Source organism: Haliotis rufescens, unplaced genomic scaffold, assembly GCF_023055435.1.
Source record: "Haliotis rufescens isolate VD_foot unplaced genomic scaffold, xgHalRufe1.0.p SCAF_1, whole genome shotgun sequence".
Classification (NCBI taxonomy): Eukaryota; Metazoa; Mollusca; class Gastropoda; order Lepetellida; family Haliotidae; genus Haliotis; species Haliotis rufescens.
This window is the reverse complement of record NW_025963779.1, coordinates 87,653,916-87,677,095: the sequence shown is the minus strand read 5'-3', so window position 1 is coordinate 87,677,095 and position 23,180 is coordinate 87,653,916. Positions and strand designations below refer to the sequence as shown.

The 23,180-nt window shown below is 42.0% G+C and overlaps 1 protein-coding gene across 2 annotated transcripts in view; it reads right to left on the bottom strand.

Moving 5' to 3' along the window:
- The window catches only part of LOC124147066 (serine incorporator 5-like), a 32,681-nt gene extending 9,815 nt beyond the window's left edge, over positions 1-22,866 (bottom strand). Inside the window, exons 1-6 of one of the 2 annotated variants that reach the window (XM_048402962.1) lie at positions 22,372-22,866; positions 17,571-17,738; positions 12,534-12,712; positions 1,405-1,481; positions 1,163-1,256; positions 4-53 (exon numbers count right to left, since the gene is read on the bottom strand). In XM_048402962.1, the coding sequence (XP_048258919.1) occupies positions 4-53; positions 1,163-1,256; positions 1,405-1,481; positions 12,534-12,712; positions 17,571-17,654 (484 nt within the window). In that variant the 5' untranslated portion in view covers positions 17,655-17,738; positions 22,372-22,866. Of the gene's footprint in view, positions 1-3; positions 54-1,162; positions 1,257-1,404; positions 1,482-12,533; positions 12,713-17,570; positions 17,739-21,495; positions 21,703-22,371 lie in introns of those variants that run through there. The other variant, XM_048402961.1, reaches the window with a different exon arrangement.
- Positions 22,867-23,180: the final 314 nt, after the last annotated feature.

Sequence of the window (23,180 nt, the reverse complement as noted above, 5' to 3'; positions counted from 1 at the left end):
TACCTGCATACCCACAGTTGTTCCTAGAGCCGCTGCCAGACTTCCTGCCCACCCTGCAAGCAGAAACTAGGAAGGTCACTGCATATTTGTGAATGTTGTCATGCAAACATATAACGCATGAGTCGTCATATTAATGAAGCTGTCTTAGTTAAGACTAACAACTAAGGGCTAAAAAACATAAATTCTGAAGCTTTCTTAAACCTATCGCAACGCTATCTTACATATATATGACATATATTTTAGCTTAGACAGTGAGCTTTTGTGACGGTGGTAAAAACAAGCTTGGAGTCTTGTATTCATTTATTTATTTAAATTTAAATATTTACACATATATATGATTTTGATAAATAAACAATTAAACCGCTATTTTGGTTTTTTCAATATGTCCGAAATATTTTGTAAACAAAGCTAGGAAGATAGCCGGGGCACTACTTAAGCTATGGACAATGTTCAACTCAAACAACAACTAGTCCACAGTTTTGCACAGTGAGACCGCTCACCTGATATTGTTTAAGATATTTTTTCAGACTTTAGAATGCGATAACTATGCTATCCTTGTTATTATCAACCACAACAAGGAATACTTGCATAATATCAGTAAAGCCACATGTCAAAGCCTGACAGATTGCATCACACACTCTGAGTAGAGACACTTCTGAGGATATTAACTATATATTTCGCTGTACGGTAACGACGGAAAACTCTCCAGCAAACGTAGACTTGAGGTCATAGGTCATAGTTGGTAAATGTGATGTTTGTGGCATGTATTCTAGGACCTGTTGTTTGTGTTTTGAAAGTGCATGTGGAAACCACTTGGTGCCGATGTCAGAAATGATACAGTAGACCCATACTGCGGAATGTATTCTTCAACATGCCGTCTGACATCCATCATCTTATTTGGCTCCATATTTGGCCCTTATAAAGCTCCAGAGACAGGTCTGACCCTGTCTACTTTTAGTCGCAAACTTAAGACTACTTAGCTTCAAGAACAGACTTAGCAAAGATCTTATTTCTCTACAACACCTTCACGACAATCTTAGCACTGGGACAGCTTCTCGAATAGGCCGCTAGAATTCTAAGGCACTGCAATGTGATGTACAAACTACATGCTTTGGCATTGCTAGGCATGTCAGTGTACTACTGCCCTCCACCCCCCACTAACCAGGCAGCGTTCCAAGAGTGGGTGAAGTCCACCAGGAGTATCAGCTGCAGGATGATGAAGAGAAATCCCCCTGCCATGCCGATGTACATCCAGTCTGAAAGAACACCAACAATCACAAGTAACTGAAACTACCCATGAACTTTTCAGATGCTTGAATAATCATAATTACAAACATAGTCCATCGATTATTATGATTATTACATCTAACATAAGAATCAAAGAAGGAAATGTGTTATCCTTACAGAGACTGTAGGTGGAGGGGATGAAGAATGCCCCAGCACAGAGCCCACACAGAACCAGAAACTTGAAGAACCAGTACCTGCAGAGAGAAACATACACATCTAGAAGACGTACTTCTTGAGGTTTTGCATCACATCGAGCTATCTTACAGGGAGAACAATGACAAAAGGCTCACACACTGTACCCAAGCAGGGAATCAAACCCAGGTAGATGCTATAACCACTGGGCCACCACACTGGCCCTGATGGATAAATTTATACTGACAAGTCAATAACTGGAAATAACTATCAAAAATATCTTGTCTTCTATCTAGCATCATACCCAAACACAACACACTTTTCATCATCAATTCTCCTCTATTTGTGCCCTGAATTTTGACATCACATGAAACAAGAAATTTCAAGGTAATAATGTTTGTTAGTTTGGTGTTTAACGCTGCACTCAGCAATATTCCAGCTATATGACGGAGGTCTGTAATTTTATGAGTAAACTGAAATAAGGTCTAAATGCGATTATCCCTGGCTTCCGGCGGAAGTCACAAGCCTTTTAAAGTCACGTGAGAAAAAACGAGATCTCGTCCTTGATTCTCTGGCTTCCGAAGACGCAAGACGTGGAAAATTTGCGTGCTCGTCTTGTGTTTTTCATCGTGAGCAATCTTCGATGGTTTTTTCGTCAGTCTTGCTCTTTTTGTGATTTCTTCTTGGCTTAACTCTTTTCTTCGGTTTTCTAACCGTCATGAGATCGGATCATTCTTTGGCTTCGGATGGCGAGGATGGAATTCCTGTTAGCCAAAAGCATGGGCGCCATGTGCCTGTCAGCCATGAGGCAACCACGGCCGCTGGAACCAGCCACGAGGCAAACAATAACCAGTGCCATGAGGCAGTTGGTGACAATGGCAGACCTAAGGATATTGATTCGGAGAATCGAAGCAGGAAACGAAATAGGAAGGACTGGAAAGGTTTCACAATTCCTAAACGGGACCACGCCGTTTCGCGCCATCGTCATCGCAAAAGAAATGACAGTAGCACAAGTAGTTCTCATTCCGATAGCTCGTCATCCAGCTCAAGTAGTGACACTAGTTCATCAGAATCGTCAGTTTCGGAGGATTGTGTTTCCAACGATCGTACTGTTAGTACTGACAATCACCTGTATAAGCGTTTTAAGCCCACGGATGATAGGGCTGAACAAGAACTGTCTAACGAACTGCTAGATTATGCACATGAGCATTTCAACCACTACATTAAAGATGAAGTTATCACCAAGAATATATTAGAGGGCTGTCCGACCCCAAAAGGATTTGTGCCACTAGAGCTTGATGAAGAATGGTCAGATATGTTGGAAGAAAAAAGATTTACTGCGGCTAAATCTGTTGAAGCAGGGTTGGGAAAAATCCAATCAAGACTACTCAATGTGATGGGACCACTCGGTCAAGTGTGGCAGACAGTAGATAAAATCAGGGATAAAGGTGGTGAAGAGATTGATGTGAACGACTTTTTGAATTTAGTTGAAAAGACTGTTTGTTTGTTGGGGCAAGCTAACGTTGCCACTACCTTCTATAGAAGGCTGAACATTCTAACAAAGCTGATGAAAAGTCAGAAGAAAGCCCAGAAATTTCTCTCAAAGAATGAGAAAAAGTTTAGTGACAAGAAGGCCTTGTTTGGCAAAGGTTTTTACAAGAAATTGTTAAAGCTGTCCAAGGACAGAAAGAAGAGATTGGACATTGAGAGACAGTTTTCAGACTACAAAAACAAGAGCCAATATGGCTTCAAGAGCTCTACTAGAGGGTTTAACAGAGGAAACAGTCGACCCTTTCACAGAGGGCCCTCATCAAGTTACCAGGGTTACAGAGGTGGGGGCCGGTACAGTACCAACTCTTTCCAGAAGGTGCGTTTCACCAACTCGACCAGAAAGCGAGACGGCAGTGGCAGAGGGTTGGTATGTATGTTTCACAATATCAAAAGGGAAACACACTGCACAGTCAGTTACAGGACCTAGACTTTCAGGTCATTCAGGAAGATCCCAAACTAGGGGGGAGATTAAAACACTTCATAAAAAATTGGCAAAAGTTGACAAAGGATCGTTACATTCTAAACATTGTTCAGGGGTACAGAATAGAATTCAATCAAATTCCTCAGCAAAAATCAGAACCAACAGAACTAAAGATGCAAAAATCAGAAATGGACATTATGTCTGCAGAGGTAACAAAAATGTTAGAGAAAGGGGCAGTGCAGTGGGTTTCTCCAGTACGAAACCAATTCGTGAGCACAGTGTTTGTGACCCCAAAGAAAACAGGGGGTCACAGACCGGTATTCAATGCAAAGAAACTAAACTGTTGTGTTGCTTACCAACACTTCCAAATGGAAGGAATAGTGACACTGACAGAGCTGGTAAACAAACAGGACTATATGATCAAAATAGATCTCAAAGATGCCTATTTTTGTGTCCCAGTGTGCAACGAGCACAAGAAATACCTAAGGTTCCGCTGGCAAAACAAACTGTACGAGTTTCAGTGCCTACCCTTCGGACTTGCTTCAGCACCGAGGGTATTCACGAAGCTTTTGAAACCAGTGATTTCTTTCTTACGCAGAATAGGAATCCGAGCCCAAATTTATCTAGACGACTTGATTTTGGCCAATCCCCAGAAAGATGCATTGAGGATAGACAGGGATTCGACCCTAGAAATTCTAGAGAAACTAGGCTTTGTGGTGAATTGGAAGAAGTCAGTCCTAGAACCATGTCAGATAATAGAGTACTTGGGTTTCACTGTCAACTCGATAGACATGACGTTGGCACTGCCACAGGACAAAGTGACTGGCATTCTTCGACAGTGCGAAATGATGTTGACTTGTTCCAACACAACTGTACGACAACTAGCGACATTGATAGGCAAACTAACTGCCTCAATGATGGCGGTGCTACCAGCACCACTACACTATCGACATTTACAAATGCTGAGAACGAACGCTCTCCTACCAAAACAAAACTACGAGACGAAAGTGACTTTGACAGTAGAGTCCAAACAGGAATTGAGATGGTGGATACATCATCTCGCCGATTGGAACGGCAAATCTTTTCTCTCGACAGGGCCAGATGTAGTCATAACTACAGATGCCTCAAAATGGGGTGGGGAGCAGTGTATGGGAAAGTTCGGACAGGTGGAGTGTGGAGTCTCTCCGAGAGAAAACACCACATCAATGTCCTGGAGCTTATGGCTGCATGGTTATCCATTCAGACCTTTGCCAAGAGCAGAACAGATGTACACATCCATCTAAGGATGGACAACCGATCAGCAGTGGCATACCTCAACAAGAAAGGGGGAACGAAGTCCAGGGACTTGTTGACGGTAGCCCAAATGATCTGGGATTTCTGCCTCGAGAGAAAGAACATTATATCGGCCGAATACCTTCCCGGGAAGGACAATGTGGAGGCAGATTGGGAGTCGAGACACCACTCAGACTCCAGCAATTGGAAACTGAAAACAGTTTATTTCAAGCAAATAAACAAAATTTGGGGACCAATAAAGGTGGATCTGTTTGCCGACAGACTGAACAGACAGGTGGACAGGTATGTCAGCTGGCGGCCAGATCCGACAGCATGGCAGACGGACGCCTTCCTAATGGAATGGAAGGACATGAAACCTTATGCATTTCCCCCATTCAGATTAATAGGCCGTTGCCTAATGCAGGTAAAAAAGGAGAAATCAGAACTCATATTAATAGCTCCCACATGGCAAAGCCAACCGTGGTTCCCTATTCTGATGAGCTTGTTAACAGAGGAGCCAATCCTCCTTCCTCCAGACCCACAGATGTTGTCGTCTCCAGCAGGGGAGACCCACCCCCTGATGGAACAAGGGTCTCTTACCCTTGCAGCCTGGAGAATCTCGGGAGTTGTAACCAGCCAGAAGGCATTTCTGAATCGGCTTCCGAGTTACTCTCCAAATCCAGGCGCCCAGGCACCAGGAACTCTTACAACAGCTCCTGGCAGAAATGGCGTAGTTGGTGCATGGGGTGGGAAATTGATCCATTTCAAGCCTCTGTGGCAAATGTGATTAACTTTCTCACTCATCTGTATGAATCAGGCTATTCTTACAGCACAATCAATGCAATAAGATCAGCTATTTCAGCGGTTCATCCCCATGTGCAGGGAGAACCGGTAGGTCAAACGAAAGAAATTAAGAACACAATGAGAGCAATATTCAATGAAAGGCCTCCCCAGCCTAAGTATACCGAAACTTGGGACGTTGACACAGTGACAGAGTACATCAAAAGTTTAGGCCCAAACAGTGACTTACCTGATAAGATCCTTACACAAAAGACGGCGATGTTGTTAGCATTGACGAACGCGAGTAGGGCTTCTGAGTTGCACAAATTAGATCCTAACAATGTTTCAGATTTTGGAGACCACATTGAATTTGTTATTACTAGATTGACAAAAACACGGAAGGTGGGGTCTTGTCCAAGCAAAGTGACCGTTTATGCATCTGACATACCTGAACTTGACCCCACATCCGCAATTAGAGCTTATCTACACAGAACTAAGTGCTGGAGAGTATCTTCAGAGCAGGAACATCAATTGTTCTTGGGATGTTCCAAGCCACATAGACCAGTTGTCACATCAACTGTTTCTAATTGGCTGAAACAGCTGATGGAACAGGCAGGGATTGATACCAAGAAATTCCAGGCTCATTCAACTAGATCAGCGGCTACTTCCAAAGCCAGAAACTTTGGGATGTCAGTTGCTGAAATTATCAAATGTGCAGACTGGTCAAAAGCTAAAACCTTTCATAGATATTACGAAAAAGGCATTCAAAAAACCACCAATGAGAAATTTGCAAACATTGTTCTAAACTAAATGAATCAGATGATATTACAATGCAAAACTGTTAGGATACAGATTTATTAGGGATCAGAACTTTAAACAATCGCATTTAGACCTTATTTCAGTTTACGAAATAAAATTGGGAATTTTATAAGCGTGCGAAGCACGCGCAATGAAATTGTAATTTTATGAGTAAACTGAAATAAGGTCTAAATCCCTCCCTCTCCACCCTAGTGATTATACATTAGGTACTTGAATGGATTCAACTTACATCTTTAGTGAAAGATTTTGATCTGGATCATATTATCAAATGATTAATGGTGGAGTCTCAATTTATATGTGAAGAGCTTATTTAGTGAAACCACAAACTCATGAGTGTTTTTTGTTTTGTTTGCAGTTAGAAGAGTTTGCAGACTATGGAGAAAGAAGGATCCACTTTTGGTGTTTGTTGCAGTTCTAGTTGGATTGGTTCTATGAAGTGGGATCATGGTACCTGTGTGTTGGGTGGATTGGACCACTGAGGTGTTCAAGACATGGTTACAAGTTGACTTTGTGGTCTTCGATTACTGGTGCAGAAACTGATACTTGAGCCTTTGGCACAGACATTCCAAGACGTTCGGTTTTTGTTGACTCAGCAGGTACTGTTCCAGTACCTATTTTTGGTTGAGTAAACTGTTATCACACTTAATATTCTTGTCTTTTCTTCTTCGCTCAGAGAATCAAGGACGAGATCTCGTTTTTTCTCACGTGACTTTAAAAGGCTTGTGACTTCCGCCGGAAGCCAGGGATAATCGCATTTAGACCTTATTTCAGTTTACTCATAAAATTACAATTTCATTGCGCGTGCTTCGCACGCTTATAAAATTCCCAATTAATCGTGTCTGGACCTGACTATCAAGTGATTGACTTCATGAGCATCGATTCACACAATTGGAATACGATGACATGCATCAATCAATTCAGCGAGCCTGACCAACCCATCATGTTGGTCACCTCTTATGACAAGCATAGTCGCCTCTTATGGTTAGTATGGGTTACTGAAGGCCTATTCTATGGGTCAGGAGATGATGTGATAGGTTTATAGTAGCGCCTCCCCCACGGAAGCCCCATAGTCCCAGCATGACCTACCCATTGTTTATAGTATTGAGTCTCTGCCTGACCTACCCATTGTTGTTAGTATTGAGTCTCTGCCTGACCTACCCATTGTTTATAGTATTGAGTCTCTGCCTGACCTACCCATTGTTGTTAGTATTGAGTCTCTGCCTGACCTACCCATTGTTTATAGTATTGAGTCTCTGCCTGACCTACCCATTGTTGTTAGTATTGAGTCTCTGCCTGACCTACCCATTGTTTATAGTATTGAGTCTCTGCCTGACCTACCCATTGTTGTTAGTATTGAGTCTCTGCCTGACCTACCCATTGTTTATAGTATTGAGTCTCTGCCTGACCTACCCATTGTTTATAGTATTGAGTCTCTGCCTGACCTACCCATTGTTTATAGTATTGAGTCTCTGCCTGACCTACCCATTGTTGTTAGTATTGAGTCTCTGCCTGACCTACCCATTGTTTATAGTATTGAGTCTCTGCCTGACCTACCCATTGTTGTTAGTATTGAGTCTCTGCCTGACCTACCCATTGTTTATAGTATTGAGTCTCTGCCTGACCTACCCATTGTTTATAGTATTGAGTCTCTGCCTGACCTACCCATTGTTTATAGTATTGAGTCTCTGCCTGACCTACCCATTGTTGTTAGTATTGAGTCTCTGCCTGACCTACCCATTGTTTATAGTATTGAGTCTCTGCCTGACCTACCCATTGTTGTTAGTATTGAGTCTCTGCCTGACCTACCCATTGTTTATAGTATTGAGTCTCTGCCTGACCTACCCATTGTTTATAGTATTGAGTCTCTGCCTGACCTACCCATTGTTTATAGTATTGAGTCTCTGCCTGACCTACCCATTGTTTATAGTATTGAGTCTCTGCCTGACCTACCCATTGTTGTTAGTATTGAGTCTCTGCCTGACCTACCCATTGTTTATAGTATTGAGTCTCTGCCTGACCTACCCATTGTTGTTAGTATTGAGTCTCTGCCTGACCTACCCATTGTTTATAGTATTGAGTCTCTGCCTGACCTACCCATTGTTGTTAGTATTGAGTCTCTGCCTGACCTACCCATTGTTTATAGTATTGAGTCTCTGCCTGACCTACCCATTGTTTATAGTATTGAGTCTCTGCCTGACCTACCCATTGTTTATAGTATTGAGTCTCTGCCTGACCTACCCATTGTTTATAGTATTGAGTCTCTGCCTGACCTACCCATTGTTGTTAGTATTGAGTCTCTGCCTGACCTACCCATTGTTTATAGTATTGAGTCTCTGCCTGACCTACCCATTGTTGTTAGTATTGAGTCTCTGCCTGACCTACCCATTGTTTATAGTATTGAGTCTCTGCCTGACCTACCCATTGTTTATAGTATTGAGTCTCTGCCTGACCTACCCATTGTTTATAGTATTGAGTCTCTGCCTGACCTACCCATTGTTGTTAGTATTGAGTCTCTGCCTGACCTACCCATTGTTTATAGTATTGAGTCTCTGCCTGACCTACCCATTGTTGTTAGTATTGAGTCTCTGCCTGACCTACCCATTGTTTATAGTATTGAGTCTCTGCCTGACCTACCCATTGTTTATAGTATTGAGTCTCTGCCTGACCTACCCATTGTTTATAGTATTGAGTCTCTGCCTGACCTACCCATTGTTGTTAGTATTGAGTCTCTGCCTGACCTACCCATTGTTTATAGTATTGAGTCTCTGCCTGACCTACCCATTGTTGTTAGTATTGAGTCTCTGCCTGACCTACCCATTGTTTATAGTATTGAGTCTCTGCCTGACCTACCCATTGTTTATAGTATTGAGTCTCTGCCTGACCTACCCATTGTTGTTAGTATTGAGTCTCTGCCTGACCTACCCATTGTTTATAGTATTGAGTCTCTGCCTGACCTACCCATTGTTGTTAGTATTGAGTCTCTGCCTGACCTACCCATTGTTTATAGTATTGAGTCTCTGCCTGACCTACCCATTGTTGTTAGTATTGAGTCTCTGCCTGACCTACCCATTGTTGTTAGTATTGAGTCTCTGCCTGACCTACCCATTGTTTATAGTATTGAGTCTCTGCCTGACCTACCCATTGTTGTTAGTATTGAGTCTCTGCCTGACCTACCCATTGTTTATAGTATTGAGTCTCTGCCTGACCTACCCATTGTTGTTAGTATTGAGTCTCTGCCTGACCTACCCATTGTTTATAGTATTGAGTCTCTGCCTGACCTACCCATTGTTGTTAGTATTGAGTCTCTGCCTGACCTACCCATTGTTTATAGTATTGAGTCTCTGCCTGACCTACCCATTGTTGTTAGTATTGAGTCTCTGCCTGACCTACCCATTGTTTATAGTATTGAGTCTCTGCCTGACCTACCCATTGTTTATAGTATTGAGTCTCTGCCTGACCTACCCATTGTTTATAGTATTGAGTCTCTGCCTGACCTACCCATTGTTGTTAGTATTGAGTCTCTGCCTGACCTACCCATTGTTTATAGTATTGAGTCTCTGCCTGACCTACCCATTGTTGTTAGTATTGAGTCCCTGCCTGACCTACCCATTGTTTATAGTATTGAGTCTCTGCCTGACCTACCCATTGTTGTTAGTATTGAGTCTCTGCCTGACCTACCCATTGTTGTTAGTATTGAGTCTCTGCCTGACCTACCCATTGTTTATAGTATTGAGTCTCTGCCTGACCTACCCATTGTTGTTAGTATTGAGTCTCTGCCTGACCTACCCATTGTTTATAGTATTGAGTCTCTGCCTGACCTACCCATTGTTGTTAGTATTGAGTCTCTGCCTGACCTACCCATTGTTTATAGTATTGAGTCTCTGCCTGACCTACCCATTGTTGTTAGAATTGAGTCTCTGCCTGACCTACCCATTGTTTATAGTATTGAGTCTCTGCCTGACCTACCCATTGTTGTTAGTATTGAGTCTCTGCCTGACCTACCCATTGTTTATAGTATTGAGTCTCTGCCTGACCTACCCATTGTTGTTAGTATTGAGTCTCTGCCTGACCTACCCATTGTTTATAGTATTGAGTCTCTGCCTGACCTACCCATTGTTGTTAGTATTGAGTCTCTGCCTGACCTACCCATTGTTTATAGTATTGAGTCTCTGCCTGACCTACCCATTGTTGTTAGTATTGAGTCTCTGCCTGACCTACCCATTGTTTATAGTATTGAGTCTCTGCCTGACCTACCCATTGTTGTTAGTATTGAGTCTCTGCCTGACCTACCCATTGTTTATAGTATTGAGTCTCTGCCTGACCTACCCATTGTTGTTAGTATTGAGTCTCTGCCTGACCTACCCATTGTTTATAGTATTGAGTCTCTGCCTGACCTACCCATTGTTGTTAGTATTGAGTCTCTGCCTGACCTACCCATTGTTTATAGTATTGAGTCTCTGCCTGACCTACCCATTGTTGTTAGTATTGAGTCTCTGCCTGACCTACCCATTGTTGTTAGTATTGAGTCTCTGCCTGACCTACCCATTGTTGTTAGTATTGAGTCTCTGCCTGACCTACCCATTGTTTATAGTATTGAGTCTCTGCCTGACCTACCCATTGTTGTTAGTATTGAGTCTCTGCCTGACCTACCCATTGTTGTTAGTATTGAGTCTCTGCCTGACCTACCCATTGTTTATAGTATTGAGTCTCTGCCTGACCTACCCATTGTTGTTAGTATTGAGTCTCTGCCTGACCTACCCATTGTTGTTAGTATTGAGTCTCTGCCTGACCTACCCATTGTTTATAGTATTGAGTCTCTGCCTGACCTACCCATTGTTGTTAGTATTGAGTCTCTGCCTGACCTACCCATTGTTTATAGTATTGAGTCTCTGCCTGACCTACCCATTGTTGTTAGTATTGAGTCTCTGCCTGACCTACCCATTGTTTATAGTATTGAGTCTCTGCCTGACCTACCCATTGTTGATAGTATTGAGTCTCTGCCTGGCCTACCCATTGTTTATAGTATTGAGTCTCTGCCTGACCTACCCATTGTTGTTAGTATTGAGTCTCTGCCTGACCTACCCATTGTTTATAGTATTGAGTCTCTGCCTGACCTACCCATTGTTGTTAGTATTGAGTCTCTGCCTGACCTACCCATTGTTTATAGTATTGAGTCTCTGCCTGACCTACCCATTGTTGTTAGTATTGAGTCTCTGCCTGACCTACCCATTGTTTATAGTATTGAGTCTCTGCCTGACCTACCCATTGTTGATAGTATTGAGTCTCTGCCTGGCCTACCCATTGTTTATAGTATTGAGTCTCTGCCTGACCTACCCATTGTTTATAGTATTGAGTCTCTGCCTGACCTACCCATTGTTTATAGTATTGAGTCCCTGCCTGACCTACCCATTGTTTATAGTATTGAGTCTCTGCCTGACCTACCCATTGTTTATAGTATTGAGTCTCTGCCTGACCTACCCATTGTTTATAGTATTGAGTCTCTGCCTGACCTACCCATTGTTTATAGTATTGAGTCTCTGCCTGACCTACCCATTGTTTATAGTATTGAGTCTCTGCCTGACCTACCCATTGTTTATAGTATTGAGTCTCTGCCTGACCTACCCATTGTTGATAGTATTGAGTCCCTGCCTGACCTACCCATTGTTTATAGTATTGAGTCTCTGCCTGACCTACCCATTGTTTATAGTATTGAGTCTCTGCCTGACCTACCCATTGTTTATAGTATTGAGTCCCTGCCTGACCTACCCATTGTTTATAGTATTGAGTCTCTGCCTGACCTACCCATTGTTTATAGTATTGAGTCTCTGCCTGACCTACCCATTGTTTATAGTATTGAGTCTCTGCCTGACCTACCCATTGTTTATAGTATTGAGTCTCTGCCTGACCTACCCATTGTTTATAGTATTGAGTCTCTGCCTGACCTACCCATTGTTGATAATTTTTGAGTCTCTGCCTGACCTACCCATTGTTGTTAGTATTGAGTCTCTGCCTGACCTACCCATTGTTTATAGTATTGAGTCTCTGCCTGACCTACCCATTGTTTATAGTATTGAGTCTCTGCCTGACCTACCCATTGTTTATAGTATTGACTTTCTGCCTGACCTACCCATTGTTGATAGTATTGAGTCTCTGCCTGACCTACCCATTGTTGATAGTATTGAGTCCCTGCCTGACCTACCCATTGTTTATAGTATTGAGTCTCTGCCTGACCTACCCATTGTTTATAGTATTAAGTCTCTGCCTGACCTACCCATTGTGTACCGATGCCCGCCAGTGGTTGCTGCTCGGCACAAAGGGTGTCACCAACATCAGCAGGAAGTGGAATATGACCACGCCTAGACACAGGCGATATACAGCCTTATACCCTATCAGGCGGCTGCAGTTCGGACCCACATTCAGCATGATACATGTCTCATTGAATCCCGGCACCTGAAAGAAAAAAAATATTTTAAAAAATAGAGTTTTGTGTTTTGGTTAATTCAGCAATATTCCATCCATGATCGCATCCTGTAAATAATAAAATTTAGACCAGGCAATCGAGTGATTGATATTGTGAGCAACAATCGAAGCCGTCATGGTAATATTCATTAGCATTGTCACATCAATGTTTTACCTTGACTCGTCTGCAGTTTTCATTCTTTGGGGGACACACTGTTCATGTTGTTTGAGGGGCGGTCGGGTAGCCTAGTGGTTAAAGCGTTCGCTCGTCATGTCAAAGACCCGGGTTCGATTCCCGACATGGGTACAATGTGTGAAGCCCATTTCTGGTGTCCCCTGCTGTGATATTGCTGGAATATTGCTAAAAGCGGCGTAAAACCATACTCACTCACTCATGTTGTTTGATAGATTTTGTAGTTATTTTCAATGCAATAACATGTCAGTGAAAAGTATAGTGGTAAATATCGTTGATCACACAGTCAATAGATATTTATTATTTGCATAAATCCTACATATTGATCATAAGGGAGAAACCATTAGATTTAAGAGGGGGATTCTAAAATATAATGAAGCCTGTTTTACTGAAAACAAACGACAAAACATGTGTTCTGCTGAGGCAGCAACCTTGCAGGATTCTCACAATAAATTATTAATCGGCCACTGTTACCATGGTTACATATGTTACATCTGAGAAAGATTCCATGCGAAAAACTTTCTGCATATCCCTAATGTTACTTGTGGATGGTGATTCTGCATTAATTACCTGCATATGTTTTAAGTTTTATACCATCTCTCATGCTGAATTATTGAGCAGTTATCTCCATCATCCCTTCCCCAAAATTTCAAATAGCTGCTCTTATTTCTGGAAAAATTATAATCCTTATGCCCCCACTTCACTATGACCACGAATATCCTGAATCACCCTGAATAGGAAATCTTTCATGTTTGTAGAAAAATCTGAATCATTTCTTGAAGTTCTTAAATGAATCTTATTTGATTCCCAAACATTCGCGAGAAAGATTTTGTTTGTCAAGAACTTTCATGGAAGAGTCCCGGAATTGCAATTTCGTGGCTGTATCGTAATCCATTTGTAATTAATTCTCATGTTCCGTAACAGCTTCGTAATCGATTCTTTTGCATTCTGGCTATTCTTAGCGATTTGTGGCTCTCAAAATGTCTTGTCCTCAACCCGAAAAAAGCCACGAATGTCAACAACGATTCATGTAAGAATTAAGTAAGAACAACACGATTCCCCAAGAATATCCTGCAATATCACCATGGGGGACACCAGAAATGGGCATCACACATTGTACCCATATGGGGAATCAAACCTGGGTCTTCTGCATGACGAGCAAACACCTTAACCACGAGCCTACCCCACCTGCCCCTATAACTCTAAACCTTTATCATGTTGCAGAGATTGAATTGCTACTCTGAAAGGCAGTTAATCAGGAAAGCACAGATGAGCTGACTGACACTCAGCAAGATATATGATCACGCCATGAGCACTGAGTGCTAAAGTACTCATGGAAATGAAAAAACACTGTTTTGCTGGATTTAATAATCGACACAAAGCATTACGTAGATGTAAATATGAAATAACAAAACAACTGGAAAAGTACTAGTCTGGATTTGCTAGTTTTATCTCAGTGCTCAACACAAAATGTACTTTACAGGAGGTAATTTGTAGGCACTTTCAACACTCAAAAATAAAATTAAGCCCAAATTGACATGGCAGAAACAGGCTATAGGCATTATGCAAAATAGCCTGGAAAAAGTTATCAAAACAACAATAAAAACAGCTATGTTTATGTACAGAATAATAATGACATGTAAGTTGTTGTTTGAGAAGGGAATATGTTACTTTTACGTTCTGATATTTTGACGATGATTCACTATCCCACTATGCCACTCACAAATCACTAACCACTGACAAATCACATGCACGTGGGTTTCAAGCACCTGTTTTCACCTGTCGTCAAGGTGTCATAGGTCATGGACATTCACCTGGTTATGCTCAGTTTCACAATAGTCTGTTTTGTTCATATTTTTACACACGTAAAAAGACATAAAAACCTTTGATACGCTGTATTTGTGCCAAGGCCCAATTAGTACTAATTGAGTTGTTTGAATATTTATATATTTTGTATATTAACTGCATTTATTTAAAATCTGAGATCGAAAAAACAGGTTTTTTCATTTCCGTGAGTACTTTATAACATACCAGGTGAACATTCAACTTATGTCAGGCTGCCACAGCATAATTGTCTGAACATGCTCAAACTCCAGAAAAAACCTGATACATCTTTACACACTGTTTCATGGTAGACTACTGATCCACCTCATGAATAATGTGAACAAATTTAGATTTAATAATAACATGACCTAGCAGGTTTAAAATTCAACAATAATTTCACTGCACTGACTTTGATCAGTGTGTCTTTGTGTTTCTTTCCAGCACTATAGTTAACTACAACCTAAGCCAATATAAGTTTAGTAATTAATAATAGGGAATGGGCCTAAGAATTATAATACACAAGTGCAGAAAAAACACAACTTTTTGCATTCCTGTGTGCTTGCCCATATATATTCTATGACATTCCTAAAGGACACAGTCTGCTACAATGTCACATCACTTTGAGGCCAGGACAATTACAGCTGTGATTAATGTTTAATCCTAAAATAAGTGTTCGTTTTTTTCATGACCGTCCTCCTAATTGTGTATTTCTTAACACAACCCTCCTCACAAACATAACAAGTGCTTTTAGTTTGCCTTCCCCATGTTGCCTCCATTAAATGACAGGCCTCTAATTATAGCGAGCCTGAATGAGCAAATAAAGGGGTACCTGTAATGGCCAACAAAGCCCTCAACATGGAAAATGCCGTGCTCCAATGTGTTTTGTTTGATATAGATTTAACGTGGCAGAATCAAGGGAAGAAAGTCTTCGGTAGGGATCACAGGTAAGACTGCAAACGTGGCTGCAGAATGTCCAAACTCTCAAATATTGGAGCAGCAAACAGCCAACTAAAACATGTCTCAAGTACACATGCGGCACAGTTTCATCTGTCTTGTTCTTACCTGCCTGGAGTATAATCAATACAGTAACTCACTTCCATTCATAGCAGGGGATTAACTTCCAACTCTACACATTGTCTTGAATTACAGTGACCCAGGTGAAAACACCAGTCACTCAGTCACACCCAATGAAATGATCATGGAACAATCTTAAACTGTTAACATGTTAAATAGGAAAATACTACAGTGATCATGGTGGATGATTAACTTCAAACTACCCATAATCTTAAATTGTTGCATGGTTGTGGCCACCCACACACACCTGGCACAATGTCCCACCCAAACACACCTGGCACAATGCCCCACCCACACACACCTGGCACAATGTCCCACCCACACACACCTGGCACAATGTCCCACCCACACACACCTGGCATAATGTCCCACCCACACACACCTGGCATAATGTCCCACCCACACACACCTGGTACATTGTCCCACCCCCACACACCTGGCATAATGTCCCACCCCCACACACCTGGCATAATGTCCCACCCACACACACCTGGCACAATGTCCCACCCACACAAACCTGGTACATTGTCCCACCCACACACAACTGGCATAATGTCCCACCCACACACACCTGGCACAATGTCCCACCCACACACACCTGGCACAATGTCCCACCCCCACACACCTGGCATAATGTCCCACCCACACACACCTGGCACAATGTCCCACCCACACACACCTGGCATAATGCCCCACCCCCACACACCTGGCATAATGTCCCACCCCCACACACCTGGCATAATGTCCCACCCCCACACACCTGGCATAATGTCCCACCCACACACACCTGGCACAATGTCCCACCCACACAAACCTGGTACATTGTCCCACCCACACACAACTGGCATAATGTCCCACCCACACACACCTGGCACAATGTCCCACCCACACACACCTGGTACATTGTCCCACCCACACACAACTGGCATAATGTCCCACCCACACACACCTGGCACAATGTCCCACCCACACACACCTGGTACATTGTCCCACCCCCACACAACTGGTACAATGTCCCATCCACACACACCTGGTACAATGTCCCACCCACACACACCTGGTACAATGCCCCACCCACACACACCTGGCATAATGTCCCACCCACACACACCTGATACAATGTCCCACCCACACACACCTGGCATAATGTCCCACCCACACACACCTGGCACAATGCCCCACCCACACAAACCTGGTACAATGTCCCACCCACACACACCTGGTACATTGTCCCATCCCCACACACCTGGCATAATGTCCCACCCCCACACACCTGGCATAATGTCCCACCCACACACACCTGGCACAATGTCCCACCCACACACACCTGGTACAATGTCCCACCCACACACACCTGGCACAATGCCCCACCCACACACACCTGGTACATTGTCCCACCCACACACACCTGGCATAATGTCCCACCCACACACACCTGGCACAATGTCCCACCCACACAAACCTGGTACAATGTCCCACCCCCACACACCTGGCATAATGTCCAACCCCCACACACCTGGTACATTGTCCCATCCCCACACACCTGGCACAATGTCCCACCCACACACACCTGGCACAATGTCCCACCCACACACACCTGGTACAATGCCCCACCCACACACACCTGGCACAATGCCCCACCCACACACACCTGGTACAATGCCCCACCCACACACACCTGGTACAATGCCCCACCCACACACACCTGGTACAATGCCCCACCCACACCTGGTACAATGTCACCTGAATGCTACTCACCCTCTCTCTGAAGACCTCCTCCAGCTGTGGGGACAGCATGAGGCAGGCCACCACAAACACCAGTATAAAGAGAATGGTGTACATGATCCTTGACCCGGTAGACTCGTTGATCCTGGGCAGACATTTGGAACACAGAGCACATGATGCCGGCCCACAGCAGCAGGCCACCTAAATAACAACAAGAACGAAGTATTTATAAGCATATCTAAGACCAGATAATCACCATGGTACCACAGGAAGATTTACACCTCTTAGATCTCTAGGTTACCACCACATTAAGCCATAGTCCAGCTATATCATGCATATGTTGACCAGACAATCTAGTGATTGGTATTACAAGCAATGTCAAATACTGTCTGGGTACAAAGACATGCAATCAATAAAATCACAGAGTTTGACCAGCCGATACATTAAGTCGTCTCTTACAACAGGCATAGGTAACTGGGGACCAATTCTAATCCGGAATCCCCATGGAGCTAAACCCATCAAATGTATCGTGTTATATGTGAGTGAGTGATTGAATTGGGATTGTCAGCATTTTTAACATGATTCCACTTACAATGTATGTCACGGCATGTCAGCCTTATGTGGGAGAGAAGCCCCAAGTGATGCAGGTCTTCACGTTTACCACTTGAAAACTCATGAGCACGGGATGGTGCTGACAAACCTAGGAACAACAGAGTGAACATCGGGCATGTTGGGGCGAACTGTGACTCAAACCCACGATCCTAGGTTTCTGGTGTGTCAAAGGGACACAACTCTGAACAGCGAGCTGCGGCACCTTAGACATATGTTACATGTAACATCATACAGCTAGGTGACCGAGCTATAGATAAGCTTTTGGTTATTTGGTATTTTATTTGGATATCCACAGATTTTAGGGGGTATTCAAATTTGTTATATATACTCATCTGTTTCTTGACGTTTGGGTATTCTAACTTGAAAACCTGTTTCGTAACAATCCCTGTAAATCATATAAAACAGTATGAACAGTAGTTTACCCATCTGCGTAGACTACTTGCAGCTCCCTCTCCAGGAATCCATTTTTGTTTGCAATACCTAGCATTGTAAGAAAGGCACTATTTGTCTAATCACCAATCCGCGGCTGTTTAAGATACAACATGTACATTGACTGTGCTTTTCAAGTGGCATCTATCAGTATGTTTGTTGCATAAGCTTTTCCAAATGTAACTGTCACTAAGTGAATTTTGCGATCGGCTGATACACAATCATTTTATCTAACAGTTGTAAAATACACATTAATTTTATTTCAATGGTGTATTTACATTATTTGTTATGCGATAGACTAGGATTTAATTTGTCTGCATATTTCAGTTTATTTATGTGTATTTTAAGCAAATACTTAGCTTATCTCGAGCTCTGTGATACACATGGTACATTGCATCACGACTGATCATGACTACAACGAATCATATCACTGCATATATTGCTTGTGCAGAGTGGTCATAGGATATCCCCTCTGCTGAGGATGATATCATTTCAAGGTCATTCAGCAGAGAGTGTATATATCATTTGTATATTAGTTAGACCATACTATGTTGCTAGCGAGTAGATGATGAAGAAACATAATTGTGCTACTAGCGTGACTAGTCACCATGGTCACTATCACTGATGTTTAAACTTACTGACAAAAACACGCAACTGTGATAACCTGAGTTTTAGATTAAATGCATGTGCTAAAAATAACTTACACTTAGTAGTCCTCAAGGCTTGGCCCCATAGCACAAGAACAATATCTGCTTATACTTACCATGCTAACATTCCTAATGCAATAATTATGATAATGAAAGTGATTAGTTAACTACATTGGGACAAGGCAGGGAGCATGACGTAAACAACAGCTATAGTGGTGCTTGTTCATTATCATCGTCATTGGCACCATGGTCTTCAGGTTAATAACCATGATTACATTATAATGAAGAAGAAAAAAACAAAGTCTCAGCAAAATACATATCATCATGATTATCATGATTGTGTTACAGCTGCAGTTGTATTTTGTTCTGGTAAGGAAGAGTTATCAACATGATCAAATCACTGTATGCTTACTGGTCATGTTTAAATCGTGTAATCTAAACTGTTATATTATGCAAAAGAGTCTACCGAGAGCCTAGCCTATCTGGAAGGACAGGGGAAATAAAGATGCCTATATATACTATGATATACCAATGACATACATATCTTAATGCTGATTGGTCAGTACATGAGGACAGACTTGCTATTTTTTGGCCTCAATGATAAATATATACATGATATATATGCTATTTCACACCCCATATTTTCATTGATTAATGTGAACCTTTTTGGATGGAAATATAATCATAAAAAACTGTCAAAGTAAATGTCAACATGGTCAATGAACAACCTTCCTAGCTTTATCATACTTGAAATATGTGTCCTATTTTTGCAACAATGAAATTCAGTTCAGTCTGCACAAACAGATGAATTCTTACTTTGCAACTAAACTGCAGATAGTGCACATTTGTTGTTGTCAATGCCCCATGTCATATTCCATCATCTGCCCGCTGTGACCCGTTCCACAGAGCGATCTTAGCGCAACAATTGTATTTTGCATTTGTTTAAGTATGGTAGTAATAATTGACTTAGAGCTAAGATCGTTTTGTGGAACGTGGGCCTGGCATCAACTGCTGTAATCATTTAGCTGGGTGAGTGAGTGAATTGGAAGTTTTAATCATTGTTTCTGGTTCAAAACTTTGGAATATGTATATTTTCAATCAAAATATATGGTGTACTTAATACTACTTATCAGCTAATAGATAAACGGTTCAGGAACTAGGACGTACATTTCCTGATACTGTATAATGTGGTTTAAGTCTAATCATGAGCAGTCTGACGAGCTTGTGATGCATAGTGCAACATCAGCATCGGTCTAAAAGAATGTTACTACAGGAGGGATGTGTAGCGATTGAGGATACCTGTATCACCATATCAGTGCCAGTACTAAAAGACAAATAGAAAAAGTGGAGCAGGACATATAGCTTTGATATTAAATTGCAGCTTTATGCACAGGTACTCGCTGTATTAGCCTCATATACAGCATTACTAGATATGTGTCCGACACGATCTGTCTTAAAGTCAGGGATAAGCAAGGTTTTCTTGCAACAATATACACTTCACCATGCTTACTACGTGAGTGTTTGGACCCGTGAAGATTCCGGGGTAGAATAGGTCTTCAGCAACTCATACTTGCATTAAAAGGTGACTATGCTTGTCGTAAAAGGTGACTAACGGGATCAGTTGGTCAGGCTTGCTGACTTGGTTGATACATGTCATCTATCCCAATTGCGTTGATCGATGCTCATGATATCAATCACTGGATTGTCTGGTTCAGACTCGATTATTTACAGACCGCCGTCATATAGCTGGAATATTGCTGTGTGCGCAATAAACAACATACCAACCAACCAACGTGAGTGTTTGATATTTAACTTGTATAAAACTTGAATTGAAACCTAATACGTCAGATCATGATAAAAGCTCTATTTCCCTTATTATTCTAAAGTTTCCTCAAGCATATGTGTCATGTAATTTACAAGAATACTGATCCCTGACAAGTATGTAATAACTGAAAAAATGAGTGAAGCACTTCGGCACATATTGGCTGTAGGCCTACTGCTACCTTTATACAGTGACAATCAACACTGGCAGTACCCGCTTGTTGCCACCAAAATAAAACGATACATGTCGTTTCTACACTAATTCAGTGAAGCGTGTGTCAGTTAGCGAGATGACAGACAGCTATGTCCCGCAGACAGCGCTCTAGCCAATTGTACAGTGGAATATTACCAGGTAAAATCAAGAGTATAGCAATGTAGCCAACAATCAGCTGTTTTCTGTCATGCCGACATTTTTACGTTTTTCGACCTCTCTGGGGCCGTTCACTCACCTGGGAGGCACAGCAGCCGAACATGTTCAACTGATGGTGTGTATGAGAGTATTTCAACCGCCTATTGTGAAGCTCATCTTCTCAGTGAATCCAGGTTTAAATGTCAGTATGAAACATGACAATGTAAACATTCGAATGGCACAACCGGAATACGGGCGATGTTGATATTTTGTTGCGCATGCGTACTTCAGGTACAGCTATTACTTTCTCCTCCCCACAAATACTCCATGTTTCACACTCATGGTAATTAGAACGTCTAGTTTTTTTCCTGTTTCCTGGTACAGTTCAGTGACAAGGCCAGGGTTTAGAATGACACATACAAGTATAATTTTGCAATAAAGACAGAAACTAAAATAACAAGTACAAGCAAGTTTTCTGATTTTAAATAAATCATTTTACATGACCAACTACAATTATTTATAAATGTCTTAAAATGAAACCGAAATCTTTGATTTCATTTTAATATTGTCTTTCATTTTTTCGAATAGCATTTTCATGATATAATTTCAATCCATTGAGACTTTCAATCTGCTTGAATACATAAGATGCATAGTCATTCAAGGAATGATTGAATAAATGAATATAGGTCTTTGAAAGGCATTTAGATGTGATTCACACAACGAAGAGAATATATATATATTATAGAACTTCTTTATTATGAGGAACACAACGTTTCGGAGTATATGCTTACTCCTTCATCAGGTGAAGGTTTCTGAAGAGAATGTGTCAGTATAATTATTCGGTGTGATAGTAACGAGTGCACCACTGACCCACTTCACATCCCTCCCACGTGTGAACATATGTATACACCTGCCTGGCATAATTATTTTCATGGAAAGATACATATAAGTTATCTGGGTTTATATAGGTACATACCCTGTGTCCTACTGTCTGGGTGGCTGCGGGATTCCATCAACAAGCACATCGTTGCATGTGTCCGTGACACAACACTCGGGTAATACAAGGAAATATACTTCCTGATATTTGTTAAGTATACTTCCCGACAGTTTCTGATAATAAGAGGCAAAACAATGAAGTCACATCCCGAAGCTTCTAAGTTCCGCTTGTTTGTTTGTTTGTTTGTTGTTTAACGCCGCACTCAGTAATATTCCATCTATATGACGGCGGCCTATTAACAATCGAGTCTGAACCAGACAGTCCAGTGATTCATATTTTGAGCAACGGTCAACCGTCGGGGTACCGTTACACGAAATCAACCAAGCGACCGAGCCTGACCAGTCGCCTCTCACCACCAGCGTAGGATGCGGAGGACAACTCGAACCACGCGACTTGACCCGTGAAGATCCGAGTTATAATAGGTCTCAGCAACCCATGCTTGTTGTAAGATGCGACTATGCTTGCCGTAAGAAGTGACGATGCTTGTTGTATGCTATCGGGATGGGTGGTCAGGCTCGCTGACTTGGTTGATGCATGTCATCGTATCCCAACTGCGCAGATGGATGCTCATGATGTCAATTTCAATTTCTTTATTCAACGTACTGAGGAGGCAACAGGCCTATAGTACAATCATGATTACAGGAGCAATTGGTACAATCATATAATTCCCAAACTTGATTTTCTTTTATAAAAGCATGATATATGAACATAGAAAGATTTCTTATGCTTTCAATGTTGCTAGTGGTCATTAAAAGTTTAAACTTAAATGTACAATGGTTTACATGAAA